The sequence below is a fragment of the Bufo bufo genome, chromosome 3 (genome assembly GCF_905171765.1).
Source record: "Bufo bufo chromosome 3, aBufBuf1.1, whole genome shotgun sequence".
NCBI lineage: Eukaryota > Metazoa > Chordata > Amphibia > Anura > Bufonidae > Bufo > Bufo bufo.
In genome coordinates this window covers 558,445,039-558,461,212 of record NC_053391.1, presented here as the reverse complement: position 1 = coordinate 558,461,212, position 16,174 = coordinate 558,445,039, and the positions used below count along the sequence as shown (strand labels likewise).

The following is a 16,174-nucleotide window of genomic DNA, read 5'->3' as shown; positions in this document are numbered from 1 at the left end:
TAAAATCTGCATTTTTCAAATTGAAGTATGCAGCGAAAGCTTTTTGACTGGTTTCAAGCAAAATGGTTTTGTATTTTTCATGGCATTACTTCTCTGTCCGTGGTGAAATATAAAATGCATTACATACAATGGAGTTCATTTACTAAGCCTGTAGATGGCGTGATCTCAGCATTTCTAGACCTGGAGCACATTTATCACAGGCACAGTTTTGGTGCTGAATGTCACATATTAAGCCAATCCACTTTCACACAAAGCCATGCTCTTTCCCAATAAGATCTCTGCCTCTCCATGTGTCACAAACTTCAGTCCATGCCAGCTAAGGGCTGGCATAGACTTGAGCTATAACCTAATTTAGGCGTATTAAACCATTGGACATTGGCACCGATGGTTTAATAACGCCTGTAACTAGCTGCATAGCACATGTGGCCAACCCCTTTACAGCGACCATCTGATTCAAGAATAATTTTTTTGCATAAACTCCGAAACGAGCAGAACAGTAACCTGGATCCCTTCTTTTAGTCTTGTCAGCGGCACATCATCCTGTTCCCAGGGTCTTCTGCCGTTCACGTTGGCTGTACCACTTCTCAAACTACCTGATTTAGAAGTGCTCCGAATAGCGTTCAGTAATACGTAATAAGACGAATTGCCGATTCTGGTCTTTGCAGTTCCTGGTCCTCCTTACCGCAAATGTGACGCTGCAGCCAATCACTGACTGCTACCAGTGGCTGACTGTTGTGGGCCACTGTGGCTAGTGATTGGCTGCAGTACCACATGACCATGTTGAGAGGCCTGACTGTAGTGTGTGAACTGAGCGTAAAAACTGTTGGCTATCTTAAAGGGGTTCCCATAATTTCACCCAGGCAGCCCCCCTGATAGCATCTCATGCTCCGATGCACTCCCTTGCCCTGCGCTAGATTGCGCAGGACAAGGGCTCTTTTTTACTTACAGTAACAGTGTGTTTGGTGATGTCACCGGCTCTGATGGGTGGGCATTAGCGCTGCCATATCCATTTTACAGGCCATCAGTGACGTCACGGCTCACTGCTGGGCGGAAGCCTCCGCCTAGCAGTCCTAAGAGGAGCTTGTTTCGTCACCGGAACTCCTGAAAATGCATTTTCCCTGCGTGATTTAGCGCAGGGCAAAGGAGAGCATTGGAGCATGAACTGCTCCCATGCTTCTGTCAGGGGGGGCTGCCTGGGTGAAAATGGGGATATATCCGGGTTCAGCTCTGAACCCGGACAACCCATTTTTAACCTCTAACATTTATTAAAGGGAGTGTGCTAAGTTGTGGTCCATAGGATAGGTGATGAGAAGTATCTCCTTGGTGGCAGAGCGGGGGCGTGTGCCTACCAGTGTATGGAGCAGCAATTAGGCCTTGAGCACTACTGCGTGGTTGTCTCTGGCAGTCCACAGAGAATGACTGGAGCCGCGGTCTGCATGATCAATCTGCCGCTCCTTTCATAGATGGGCATGGGACCCTGGGTTCTCGTTATTGGGTCGGATTCTTCATAACACATCATCACAACATCTGGCTACACCACCGGGACCGGTGAGCATACCCTTAAGAGGATTGTAACAAAAATCTCCTTATTTGCTGTGCAAGACATCATGCCCTTTATCTACATAGTCCTCGTCATCCTATGCACAGATTGTGTTGGCACCAGTGTCCCCTTGTGGAAATGACGTGACACTTGGGCCAATAGCATGTGCCCCTCCCCATCAAAGCCTGTACTAGGACAACCTTTTATATCACGGAAGAGGCCGACACATCACAGGCTTGGGGTTTTGAACTTGGGCATTTTGCTAATATATGTAAGTTTATGGACTTGGTAGCGCGGTGATGTGATCCTCATGGTCAGCGACAACAGTGATGTTACTTTATTGTGTCTTGTGACTTGTTTGTCACTTGGACTTTACATTGACCCCTTTTTAATAGTGTGACCGGTCCCTAAAGTCTGCAGTATTTTATTCAGAATTGCAATGAAGAGTTTCTTCTCCATAATAAATGTCCTTTATTGAAAACACGTTACATTGCCATGACTAAGTCACACTCTGTCCGAAATGCGTAAGGTGTTTTTTTTTTTTTTTTTGCAATATGTTTGTAATGTGCTTTCAATAAAGGATATATTTTTTTTTTTATGGAGTGCTGGAGAAGAAGTCTAAATTTCAGTATTGGGGCTCATGCACTGAGGCGTAAGCTCTCAGTGCCCATGCTGCGGACAGCAAATAGCGGTCTGCAGTGCACGGCCACTTGTCGCGTGCACACAGTTTGCAGATGCGGACCCGTTAACTTGCTACATATGGCCACAGACGGAACATATTCTATCTTTTGCGGTGTGGAGGCACGGACTCGAAGGCCCACAGAAGCTCTTCATAGTGTTTCTCTGGGCTTCCGATCTGTGCCTCCACTCCGCAAAAGGTAGGTGAAGTCCTCTCTTCAGTACTAAGGCTACTTTCACACTGGCGTTTCAGGGTCCGCTTGTGAGATATCCGTTTTAGGGCTGTCACAAGCGGCCCAAAACGGATCAGTTCAGCCCCAATGCATTCTGAATGGATAAGAATCCGCTCAGAATGCATCAGTTTGCCTCCGCTCCGCCTCCATTCCGCTCTGGAGGCCGACACCAAAATGCTGCTTGCAGCGTTTTGATGTCCGCCTGACGATGCGGAGCCAAATGGATCCGTTCTGACTTACAATGTAAGTCAATGGGGACAAATCCGTTTTCACTGACACAATATGGTGCAATTGAAAACTGATCCCCCTCCCATTGACTTTCAGTGTAAGTCAAAACGGATCAGTTTGCATTATCTTGAACAATGCAAACGGATCCGTTCTGAACGGATACAAGCGCTTGCATTATAGGTGCGGATCCGTCTGTACAGATGCCAGACGGAGCCGCACCGAACGCAGGAGTGAAAGTAGCCTAAGTTGCGGATTGAGGAACCATTCAAGTCAATGGGTCCGCATCCGCACCACAGAGTGCACAAAGCCAGTGCCTGTGTATTGCGGACCAGCTGTCTACAGCCCGCAGCACGGGCAGAGGGCAAGTACGCTTGTGTGCATGTGTCCAGTCCAGGGTCCTCCTCCCTGCACCCGTTGTTCAGCTTTCAAGATCCCTGCTATTAGCATGCTTTTTTAATAATTATAAAGAATAAATCTACCGTTTACTAGTTTTATGGGAACAGATTCAGTATAACAAAAAAGTGATAGATCTAAATCCCCGCTCAGTCCAGTGGGTGGTCCCACAGTTGTCTTTGTATACATGCTTTGGCAGTCAAGCTAGGGAATAACTTCACATATTCGGAGTATCCCTTTAACTCCTTAGAGACATTAGTTTGTTAGGGTGTATGGTTTGCTGTCCTCATTTCCTCCTGGTTAGGCTTTATACGCACTTCATCCGTTCGCTGTCTTTGTGTTTTTGTGGATAAACTGACCCATTAATTTCTATGGAGCCAAACGGAGATCTGTATTATTTTTATTTCTGTGTGGATTTGTTTGTGTTCCACAAATTGCAGTGCATGTCCTAGCCTTGTTTGTATTGCAGACAAGAATAGCCCTTTCTCTTCATGGGCGTGAGAGAAATACGGAATGCACAGGTATCTGTATTCTGTACATGACGTCTTAAAGGGTGCATCTTTGGGGGGGCATACTTATCTCCTTCTCTGAGCCTCGGCTGCTCCACTAGATTCCCTGGATGTAAACGTCCTGTTTGACCCCGCCACAGCCAATCGCTGGCCGCAGTAGTGGGACCTTTTGTCATAACGCAAGTGGAGCAGGTCACCACTTCAGACAGCGATTCGGAAGGAAGTTTACATCCAAGGAGCCCAGTGGAGCAGCCAAGGCCATAGAGTGAAGGAGCTGGGAACCAGCGTTGGGAAGCCTCCCTTCGCAGATCTGCCCAGGAGGGGGTAGGGAAGTTGCCAAATTCCCCCCCCAAAGGTGCACAACCCCTTTAAAGGCAAACAAATTAACTATTATAACATGGTTCAAAAAAAAAAATATTAAAATTATTATTTATTATTACATAATAGACAATTGCACTAAGCATGAAGAAGACAAGTTACAGACTGGTACAAAGGAGAGAGGGCTCTGCCCGTGAGGGCTTACAATCTACATGGTGAAGATACCTGCATTCAACACAGATTTTTATTTTATTTTATTTTTCTAAAGGTTTTGACATTAAAGGGGTTATCCAATATAAGCTATCCCCCACCCCCCCTCCCCTCCAATGTGTCGGGCCCCTCACAGGGAATATACTTGCCTGGGTCCCCGCTCCCTCCACCGCATCACCTGCGATGCTAGGGAGGCTTGTCCCCATCCCCTCCTGCCATTGGCTGCTCCCCCCCCCCCCCCACCACGCGCACGGGGAGAAGCAGCGGTGCGGGGAGCCAGGTAAGGCTACTTTCACACTACCGTTCAGAGAGGATCCATCTGGTGTCTGCACAGACGGATCCGCTCCTATAATGCAGACGTTTGGATCCGTTCAGAACGGATCCGTCTGCATTATAGTTAAAAAAAGATTCTAAGTGTGAAAGTAGCCTGAACGGATCCGTCCAGACTTTACATTGAAAGTCAATGGGGGACGGATCCGTTTGAAGATTGAGCCATATTGTGTCATCTTCAAACGGATCCGTCCCCATTGACTTCCATTATAAGTCTGGACGGATCCGCTTGCCTCCGCACGGCCAGGCGGACACCCGAACGCTGCAAGCAGCGTTCAGGTGTCCGCCTGCTGAGTGGAGCGGAGGCTGAACGCTGCCAGACTGATGCATTCTGAGCGGATCCGCGTCCACTCAGAATGCATTAGGGCAGTACGGATGCTGGCTCTTCAAACGGAGCTCACAAGCGGACACCCGAACGCTAGTGTGAAAGTAGCCTAAGTATATTCCCTGTGAGGGGCCTGGCATATGGAGGGGGGGAGGGGGGGGGGGGAGTTTGATATTGGATAACCCTTTTAAGGGTTTCTCCAGTTCCTAGATACTGATGACCTCTCCTCTAGGTTGGTCATCAATATCCGTTCGATTGGAGTGCGACGCTCCCACCGGTCAGCTGTTTTTGACAGCTGCCAATTCCGGAAACAAAGCAGTCGACAGAGCTGAAAGTCTAATGCTTATGGTTCCATCCCTTTTTTTTCTGTTTTTGGCACCGATGAAAATTGCTGATCAGTGGGGGTGCCAGGTGTTGAACCTCAACATGTATGATATTGATGACCTACCCGAAGGATAGATAATCAGGATCTAAAAAGTGAAAAGCCCCTTCAAGCAAACATATGGTGTCCATCCAGTTATGAACCAGTCATGTCATGATGAAAGTGTGGAATGGGTATGATGTATGGTTCGGATTTCCTTTATCGCCACATTTAAGTCCATTTAAAGGGATAGTCCATGTGCTGGAGGGCTGTGCTGTAGCATAACCAGTGTTGGTGATGTGGGGCACATTTATACATTTATAAGTGTTCTTGCTTTGACTCAAAATATTGCTGATTTGTTGGTGCTAAATTTAATTTTCTTGCTTTTTAAAAGCGTTTTCTAGTGTAAAATAAAATGGACCACATAGGAAGAAGAAGAAAAAAAAACATCCCCCCCCCCCTTCCCTTACTGATCCAGCCCCATCACTAATGTGTCTGAGCTGCTCTTCACTGCCTGGTCCTGGCTTGACATACTGGACAATCACTGGCTGAGGCGGATCAGCACTATAGCTGATGATTGGCTGAGGTGACATTTCTGTTGGGTGGGCCGGAGCACAAAATGAAGATCAGTGCCCGCTGTACCAGCCTCAGAACGGCTGCACCCGTGTAGGTTATTTCCTTTGTGGCCCCTTTTTTTTTTTTTCTTTTTTCATGGCAAAACTGTGCAAGTACTGTCTGCTTTGAGGAGTCCTGTTTTGGTAAAAGGTTCCCAATAATAGGGTATCACATACACCGCTGGGACCAGCTGTAATCTGTGGGAGACATGGCTTTTCTGTGTATTGGTGTCGTGTATATTTGATTATCTTTGTCATACATAGCAGTATGTCAGAATCTCCACAATACACTGCATCATAATTCTCGGGGTAGGTTTACACGTAGCAGTTAACCCACAATTAATGCTGCATGAAAGCTGGTAGTTGTCTGAAAAAAATAATAATCATAATTTAAAAAAAAACTATTTTAATTTTTATTTTTTTATTTCCATTTTGACACTTTGCCTACAGTATCTTTACAGTGATTTATATACTCATGCATGTTTATAATGTGTGGATACAGATATAACTTTTGTTAGTTTTTACTTTATTTTCTTCCTACTGTGGAGCCTGTAAACCAGGTCGGCACCTCTGTAATTACTGCCGGGTCCTGAGAGCAAAGTCTTCAGTTTCACTTCATCTCCGTAGATGGAGAAAACAGGAAGCGCTGCTCTGAAGCCTTTGTGTTCTTTGGCCATGTGGCTCCGGGAGCAGCACAGATTGGGAAGGAAGCTTTCTTCTACTTGCCTGACACACTTCATGTTATATTGTCGCATAAAAAGGCATTTTGGTTTTTGTGGCACATACAGATGAATATTACACCTGGAGCCTTCCATTGTGTGATATAGCTATGTTCTTATAATCCCGGAAGGCTGCAGTACAGCGTCGAGGTGGAAGATTATCCTAACGCATAGATTTATTCTGTAATGACTTGGGCCGCTTTCACACTTGGGTTGTGGTTTTCCAGTATTGAGATCCGGCAGAAGATCTCAATATCAAGGGGTGGGGGGGGGGGGGGGGGGAGGAGTGAGTCTCCGTTTAGTCCTCATGCATTCTGAATAGAAAGAGATCCGGTCAGGACACATCAGGATGTCTTCCGTTCCGGCAGCGCTCCGTTTTGTGACCAGGCATAAAAACGGAAAATACGGAACCGTCACTAAAAACAATGTCAGCCAATGGTGACTTCTGCTCTTGAAAGTTGCTGCTGACTGGTCTGTTATTCTTACATTTCTGTTTAAAGGGATCAGAGACTGGTAATAATGGGCTCAGCCTAAGGCCTCATGCACACGGCCGTGTTCCGCGGCCGAGAGCGGTCCGTGGTTTGCCGGGCTGGATTCCTGTTCAGAGCATGAGCGCACGGCGTCATTGGTTGCTATGACGCCGTGCGCTTCATGTCACCGCTGCACTACAGTAATACACTATACGAGTGTATTACTGTAGTGCAGCAGCGCCATGAAGCGCACGGCGTCATGACTCCGTGCTCTTCTGCTCTGAACAGGAATCCAGCCCGGCATACCACGGACCGCTCTCGGCCGCGGAACACGGCCGCGTGCAGAGCCCATCTCCTGGTTTTGATCCTCACCAGATCAGAAGTCAAGTGTTGTCTAGATGCAGGTCACCACTGCTGGCCAAACAATGGCCTCAGCAGTGACCTCTGCAGGACCTGTGTCCTCGTATATGGCGGGGCATATTTTTTGTCTCCTACTGATTTCTGATTAGTTGCCGTTCAGAGAAATAAATAGCACATAACGCAATCCTGTCGGCTGCAGAAATCACAGTAGTAAGGCCTTACAGTGTCTTAAAAGAAAAGGGCAAAAAAACACTATACACGCGCCCGTTTCTCCTGCGCTGGTCACTTCTTCTACTGCTGTCTGTTTATAAACCGCAGCGTGCCTGGATACAGCACATCACCGCTGCAGCCAATCACTGCGACAGTTGCAATAAATTTGACTTTTTTGAGTCGCATGAAACGTTGCCATCATACACTGCAATGCAAGTCCTGTGTGTGTAGGACTGCAGACAAGTTTTCTGGAACTTGATATCACGCTACACGTGTTGCCGTGTAGTCCCAGTTTTTATGTGTTGTCAGTCATTATCCTTCTTCTGACTTGATGGAAAATGAACTGTATATTGTGCCTCCTTGTGTGTGACATGGTTATATTGCCGTGGCATATTGGGCAGCGCTGGACCATTGGGTCAGTTTCATAGCAAGATATTGGACCAGCCAGTTTATTTTTGGAGGATTTGGAGCAGAATAAAAAAAATGTCTAATAAGAGCACATTCACACGACCATATGGCCGCGGTGCCTGTGTTGTGGACCGCAAACAGCGGTTCTGCAATGCACTGGAATAGGCTGTGTGAACTCCGTGCTGCGGTGAATGGGTCCGTCATTTGAATGGTTCCGCAATCTGAAAGATACGACAAAATATAGGACGTCCTGTCTTTTGCGGAGCAGAGGCATAGATTGGACACCCTTCCGTGGTCTTGCAGATCTTTCGCCGTATCTTGCAGATCTCAGACCCATTCAAGTCATTGGGTCCACTCTGCATCGCTCAGCCAGTGACTGTGTATTACGGGACCGCAACATGGCACGGCGGCCATACGTTTGACTGAATGAGCCCTATCTGTGGGGATAGAAAAATGCATTAAATGTTTCGGGAAAATATGGTGTTGTGACCATGCTAGACGTTTACTCGCCTTTAGGCTACTTCAGACATTTTAATAATTTAGGAATGTTAGTGCTCATTTTTAATTGGTATAATGTTTATGTACTTGGTATGTCAAACATGGAAATATTCCTATAACAGTAATCTCTTATTCTCCTGTAGGTCGCCCTAAAGGGGATAGTCAGAGTTTTTGGCCAGGGATGGATGATCAGAAACCATCCAGCGAGGACAAAGAATCTGAAGCGTCAGGTAAATTCACTTTAACTTTGCAGTGGTTACTTGTTGAAATGCTGTAGAGCATAAGCTGCATACAGGCTGTTTATGATGCCCTCATCTCTAGGCCTAGTTCACACGAACATTTTTTTGGGGTTCTGTATACGGAACCATTCATTTCAATGGTTCCGCAAAAAATGGAATGTACTTCGTATGCATTCCGTTTCCGTATTTCCGTTTTTACGTTCCGTTGGAAGATAGAACATGTCCTATTATTGCCCGCAAATCATGTTCCGTGGCTCCATTCAAGTCAATGGGTCCGCAAAAAAAACAAACACATACGGAAATGCATCCGTATGTCTTCCGTATCCATTCCGTTTTTGCGGAACCATCTATTGAAAATGTTATGCCCAGACCAATTTTTTCTATGTAATTACTGTATACTGTATATGCCGAACGGAAAAACGAAACGGAAACCCAACGGAAGTCAAAAACGGAACAGATCAGTGAAAAACGGACCGCAAAAAACTATAAAAGCCATACGTTCGTGTGAACTCAGCCTTAACCAGATCAGTACATGGCACTTATTAGAAGGTACCATGCACCAGTCTTAGGCCTCTTTCACATTGGCGTCGCGTGTGAGGGCCGGGGAAAATGTGTGATTTTTCCGCGTGAGTGCAAAGCGTTTTAATGCATTTTGCACGAGCGTGAGAAAAATATGCATGTTTGCTACCTAGACCCGAACCCGGATTTCTTCACAGAAGTTCGGGCTTGGGATCGGTGTTCTGTAGATTGTCATATTTCCCCTTATAACATGGTTATAAGGGAAAATAATAGCATTCTGAATACAGAATGCATAGTAAAATGTCCATTGAGGGGTTAAAAATAAGCAAATTTAACTCTCCCCATTCACTTGATCGCGTAGCGGATCTTCTCTTCTTTCTTCAAGTGAATGGGGTGAGTTAAATTAGTTTTATTTTTAACCCCTCAATGCCGGCTGTCAGTCACAGCTAAGGGGCAGGGAAGGAGGAGCGGTTAGCTTGACTTCAAGCCTGACTGGAAAATAGCACAGACGGAGGGTAAAAGAATGTTTTTAATACTTCTGCCTCATCAGAATGCAGTAAGAAAATCATCATTCGAAACTCACTGCCGGCTACTTGAAGGTACTGCTGGCGGTTTGGGATGGGTTTTGACGCTGACAGGTTCCCTTTAATAATTCAAACATTTTCGGACACGGCGTTACCTGTTATGTTTATTTTTAATTATTTATTTTTATATGTAAAATTGGGATAGGAGAGGGTATCTGAACTTTGACCCGTAAGATACCAGCGCCCTACATGTACGGCGCTCTGATCGGGCAGGGGTCCAGCAGTTACTGATAGCCGGACCCCTGCTGTATGCGTTGGCGCATTAACCCTCGCACTGCTGCGGTCGGCGCTGAGCGTGGCACGTGCGTTATCCTGCCGGGTGCGGGGTGGCCATCGGGTCCCTGCTCTGCTGTGACGAGACCCGATAGCAGGGAAGGCAGCCCGATGCAAGCTGGCTGAAGTGCATTACAGTGTGTAATACACTTACAGCCATTGCATTACAGTACAGAAGTATTGTGATGCATTGTAAAGGGGATCAGACCCCCAAAAGTCCCAGAGAGGCACAAAAAAAAGCATCCTTTTCCTAAAATAAAGTTTTTTTTTTTTTTGTTTTTTTTTTAAATAGAAAAAAAAAAATAGTAGTCCTATTGGGTATCTCGCCGCGTCTGTATTGACTGGCTCTATAAAAATATCACATGACCTAACCCCTCAGATGAACACCGTCAAAAAAATAAAATAAAAGCTATTTTTTTTCCCAATTCACCACCATGACGGCAAGATTGGAGATTGACTCCTGACCTCTGTAGGGGCAGCAAAACAGAGAGAAAGATTAAATGGCCCCTGCCCACCACCCACTTCAGTGTTTTCCTGCCCCTATAGTGGCCAGGACAGAGAAAGGCCTCTGCTAGTCAGGAGGTGAAGATGGATTGGTATTGAATTTACCTTATTTCATAGGGTCGGCTCATCGGGGGCTGCAGGCCTCCCTTGGGTAAAAGATCCCCTGTGACGGCTCCCCTGCTCGCCAGCAGCATTTTACCAAAGCTGAGCAGGGGAGAATTGCGGACCTCGCATCTGTAAATCGGATGCCTGCGTCCGGCGCATGCTCACCTGCCTTTCCCCCTGGTGGGATTAACAGGCGCAGACCGGAGTCTCCCACGTGGTGCGTTGGCGCTCTACGTCACTTCCGGTGGCGCGTTGACGCTGTGGGTGTCCCGGAAGTAAGATACACCGGAGTATGGCCGCATGTATAAAATTGCAGGAAGCCATGGTGGATCCTGATCTGAGGTCTGATGATCACATCCACAAGCATGTCGGCCCCTGAACAGTCTAGAGAGCTGGATGGTCCTGCATCGGTGACCATAAGTCCCCCGTCGGGGAATCCTATCTTGTACAGCTTGATGGCATACCTGGTATATTTTGGACATAGTACATACACACACACATATATCCCCATGTCCAGAAAAAGAGGGGGTAGATGCTGATTGTTCCTCTCTTGTCAATAGTTTTTTAAAGAAGCGCAAAAAAGAGCAATAAATGCATCTCTTGCTTCAAGAGGCTTCCTGAACAATATACAAAAAAATTGTGCAGAGAATGCATTTCAAATATTGTGAGAGAGGAGCAACCATCTATGATGGAAGATTTAAAAACAATAATCCGTGATGAAGTTAGATACTCCCTGGCTTCGCTTAAAGAATCCAGTCCGGGTCCTCCTCCCCTAAAAGACAAAAAGTGGCGGTCCCTTCCTCCTCTGACTGAGGACGTAATGGATGGCGCTGAGCCTTCTAGGCAATGGGAGGACGACGACCCCCTTTCGAAGGGAGAAGTCGTAGAAGATGCAAAAAAAATTTAAATTTTCCTCTGCAAATATGGGTGATCTATTAAAAGCGGTAAGGGCCACTGTGGGCATAGAGGAAGTCCAGAAGCCACATTGGAGTTAATGTTTGGGTGGTTAAGAACCAAGAGGTTAAATGTGTTCCCCATAAATGAAAATATAAAAGATGGTCCCTGACGAATGGTCTGATCCAGAAAAACGTCTGGGCATATCAAGAGAATTCAAATATCTGCTTTTGTTTGATCCTTCTGAGTCAAAATTATTTGATAATATACCTAAAATAGACGTACAGGTAGCTAAGGTAAATAAAAAAAACTCACTACCATTTGAAGACTCCTCCCAGCTGCGAGACGCTATGCAAGGGAAGTCTCCTGCATAAATCCTAAGAAGCTGCCATGTACAGCGTTAAAACCAACATAACGGCGACATCTGCAGCGAGATCAATGTACCTGTGGCTCAATGAGCTCGAAAGTCACTTAAAAAACAAAACACAGAGGGAGGAAATAATTTATTTTTTACCCCTTCTAAGATCAGCCACTGCCTTCCTAGCCGAAGCTTCAGCGGATACAGTTAGATTTTCCGCTAAAGATGCAGCACTCTCAAATACTGCTAGGAGGGCTTTATGGATGAAGTCCTGGTCGGGTGACAAGGCCTCAAAAATGAAACTCTGCTCCATCACTTTTTCTGGAGAATATGTCTTTGGTCCAGTGTTGGACCAAAGCCTGGAAAAGGCGACGGCTAAAAAAGGTTTTCCCGAAGAAAAGCCTTTTTTTTTCTTTTTGTCCCTATGCGGGTAAAGATGGACCCTACCAGGGGAAAGGGAAGACGGGAAGGTGGAGCTACCCAAAGGGTGGTCGAGGTAGGGGGTTCCTCTTAATCCACAAAATAAAACCAGTGACAAACAATGACGCCAGGATTGGGGGAAGACTGAGGGGGTTCTTATCTCGGTGGAAGGAAATCACATCAAATCCCTGGGTTCTAGACATAGTGGAGAAGGGATACAAGATAGAGTTCTCCTCCCCCCCCCCCCCCCCAAACAAATACGTGGTCACTTCCCCATCGTCAAAAGGGCTAAGGGAAAGACTCTGGAGGGGCGTCCTAGAAATTTTAAAACTAAGGGCAATTACACAGAAGTTCCCACTTCTCAAGAAAAGGATGGATTCTATTCTATTCTTTTATTTTTTTTTGTGGCCAATCCAGACATGACATTCAGAACAATAATAAATCTAAAATGTCTAAACAAAAACATCCTATACAGGAAATTCAAGATAAAGTCGCTAGCGTCCACAGTCCCGTTAATAATACAGAACGCTATAATGTGCACAATCGACCGGAAAGATGCATATTACCATGTACCGATCAGACAACGATCTCAAAAGTTCCTAAGGTTTGCGATAAAAAACTGAGTAGGGAAGATTCATCATTTCCAGTTTCCTTTTGGTATTTCCCCGGCCCCCAGGGTTTTTACCAAAATAGTGGTGGAAATGGTTGCTTATCAAAGAAATCAAAGTCTAATAATAATACCTTACCTAGACGACTTTCTAATACTGGCAGACTCCAAAAAACAGACTGAAAGCGAACTAAATTCCTTCTTAGCCTTGCTGAAAAAATCATGCCTTCTATCCCCAGACAAGTATAAAATTCTTTAAGAATTATCCTGGATTTGGAAATTCAGTCCTCATTCCTTCTGGAAGAAAAGATAGTAGACCTCAAAGGGAAGGTCTAAAAAAGAAATTCATGCTCCATCAGGGAGGGGATGAGCCTCCTAGGTGTATTAACATCTTGCATAGTGTCAGTCCCTTGGTCCCAGTTCCACTTCAGAACTCTTTAACTATGGCTACTGAGATGCTGGGACAGGAGACGGGTGACTTTAGACGGGAAAGTCCTGATCCCACAACACGTAAAGTCGTCACTCACATGGTGGACCCAGTCAGCAAACCTAGTAAAAGGAGTGACTTGGCGGAAGACTCAGTTTATACAAATTCAAACAGATGTCAGCAAAATAGGCTGGGGTGCAAATATAGAAGGAAAATTCTTTCAGGGTCTTTGGCCGGAAGCCATGTCAGATCATTCGTCCAATTGCAAATAATTAAGGGCTGTATGGGAGACCCTAAAAGCTGCGCCGTATGTCCTAAAGGGCCATCACGTAAAGATTCTATCCTAAAACGTAACAACGGTGTCTTATTTGAGACATCAATGGGGAACAAGGTCAAACCAACTAATGAAGCTGCCAGGGAAAAATAATTATTGTGCAGAAGGAAAGGCTCCCAGAATCATGGTAGCGTATTATTTGAGCCACAAAACGAATGGTCACTAAATACCGAGACGTTTAGCCTGATGGAAGAGAAATGGGGTTCTCCAGTCATAGATCTGTTTGCCTCAAGGGTAAATGCAAAAGTGAGAACTTTCTGCTCCCTGGAATTGGACTCTGGCCTATGCGTTCCCTCCGTTTCAACTACTTCCAAAGGTTATCCAGGACAAACCAAATCTCATCCTAATAATAACACCATTCTGGCCGAAGAGAAGCTGGTTTTCAATACTCAAAAATCTGACTGTATCGGATCCCTGGGTACTTCCAGTCAGGAGAGACAGCCTGACTCAAGGTCCATTAATACATCCACGTCCAGAATTATTCAGGCTGACAGCCTGGATCCTGAATCAGAAATGATTGTCAGAGAAGGTCATCTACACACTTAAAAAGACAAAAACATGCAATGCGACAATTCACTGCAGTATATAGAGTACAAAATTGCATAAAAAGTACAAGTGCTACACTATAAGTGAGAGATACTTGGCAAATCGTTTTGTACAAAATAATCTGAGCCCGTCTGCCGAACGTCAAGGCAATCTCTATTAGACGGGTTCATACGCTAAATTCTACCTGTTGGGTGCCATGACGGCTACCATACACTTCAGGGAGTATAGGTTACACAGCAGGCCCACTCCACAACACCACCGCCGCCAATGGATACCAAGGGTTGCAGTGAGAGTCCACAAACTATCTCACTCCTGGTGCCATGGCTTCAATGAGTGAAGGGGAGCAGGCCTGGCTATGTACTGACACTAATTAAAATCAGCCTGTAGGGCAGACAGGGTGGTCTACACACTTAAGGCCTGTAGGAAGAAAGTCACATATGCGATTTATTTAAAAATCTGGAAAAGGTTCTGCTCCTGGTGGGGACAAGAGGATATAAACCAGTCCGCTCCAAATATACAGGGAATTCTGTATTTCCTTCAACAAGGGCTAGACTATGTCCTTTGACCCTCAATGTGCAGATTGCAGCCCTAAGCGTCTTCTTTGACTCAGATTTAGCTGAGCACTGGTGGATCAAGTTTTTTAGAGCAACGGGCAATTTAAGACCCTTCGTCAGACCTAGAATTCCAACTTGGGACTTAAACATTGTACTACAAGGTCTAACAAAAAAAAAAATTGGAGTCTTTGGAGGACGCTTCAATCAAAAAGCTCTCATTTAAGACAGCCCTTCCTTATCACAATTTCATCGGCTAGGAGAGTAGAGGAAAGCCAGACCCCCTCTCTATCAGACATCCACACTTTAACCATTCTTGATGACAGGGTAATATTTAAACCAGATCCAGGATTCCCTCCAAAGGTAGTGTCTGACTTCCATAGGAACCAGGAGATAGTGCTGTCTTCGTTCTGTAATAACCCGAAAAACATGGAGGAGGAATTTCATTCCTTAGATGTCAGACTGGTTGTTCTAAGGTACCTTGAGGTATTTAAAGAATTCAGGAAGGTTGACAACCTGTTAGTCCAGTTTGGAGGGAAGAATAAGCGGAAGGCTGCCTCTAGAGCCTCCATCGCTAGGTGGCTAAAACAAACTATCTATGACTGCTACCGGCTTCAAAATCTTCCATGCCCGGTTAAGGTTAGGACCCATTCCACCAGGGCAGTCTCATCTTCCTATGCAGAAAAAGTGGGAGCTTCGTTGGAGCAGATAGTCAGGTCCATAAATATTGGGACATCAACACAATTCTAACATTTTTGGCTCTATACACCACCACAATGGATTTGAAATGAAACGAACAAGATGCTTTACCTGCAGACTGTCAGCTTTAATTTGAGGGTATTTACATCCAAATCAGGTGAACGGTGTAGGAATTACAACAGTTTGATTATGTGCCTCCCACTTACTAAGGGACCAAAAGTAATGGGACATAATAATAATAATAATAATAATATTAATAATAATTATTCAAACTTTCACTTTTTAATACTTGGTTGCAAAACCTTTGCAATCAATTACAACCTGAAGTCTGGAACGCATAGACATCACCAGACGCTGGGTTTCAGCCCCAGTTTCTGCTTGTTCTCGGGGCATTTTCCCTTCAGTTTTGTCTTCAGCAAGTGAAATGCATACTCAATCAGATTCAGGTCAGGTGATTTGACTTGGCCATTGCATAACATTCCACTTCTTTCCCTTAAACTCTTTTGTTGCTTTTGCAGTATGCTTTGGGTCATTGTCCATTTGCACTGTGAAGCGCCATCCAATGAGTTCCGAAGCATTTGGCTGATTATGAGCAGATAATATTGCCCGAAACACTTCAGAATTCATCCTGCTGCTTTTGTCAGCAGTCACATCAATAAATACAAGAGAAACCAGTTCCATTGGCAGCCATACATGCCCACGCCATGACA

General features: G+C 45.3%; 1 protein-coding gene across 1 annotated transcript in view; it reads left to right on the top strand.

Annotated features, from left to right (window-relative positions):
• Positions 1-16,174, top strand: part of KMT2D (lysine methyltransferase 2D) — a 158,304-nt gene that overhangs the window by 12,882 nt on the left and 129,248 nt on the right. Inside the window, 1 exon segment of the mRNA XM_040425528.1 lies at positions 8,548-8,634. Coding sequence (XP_040281462.1) covers positions 8,586-8,634 — 49 coding nt within the window. The 5' untranslated portion in view covers positions 8,548-8,585.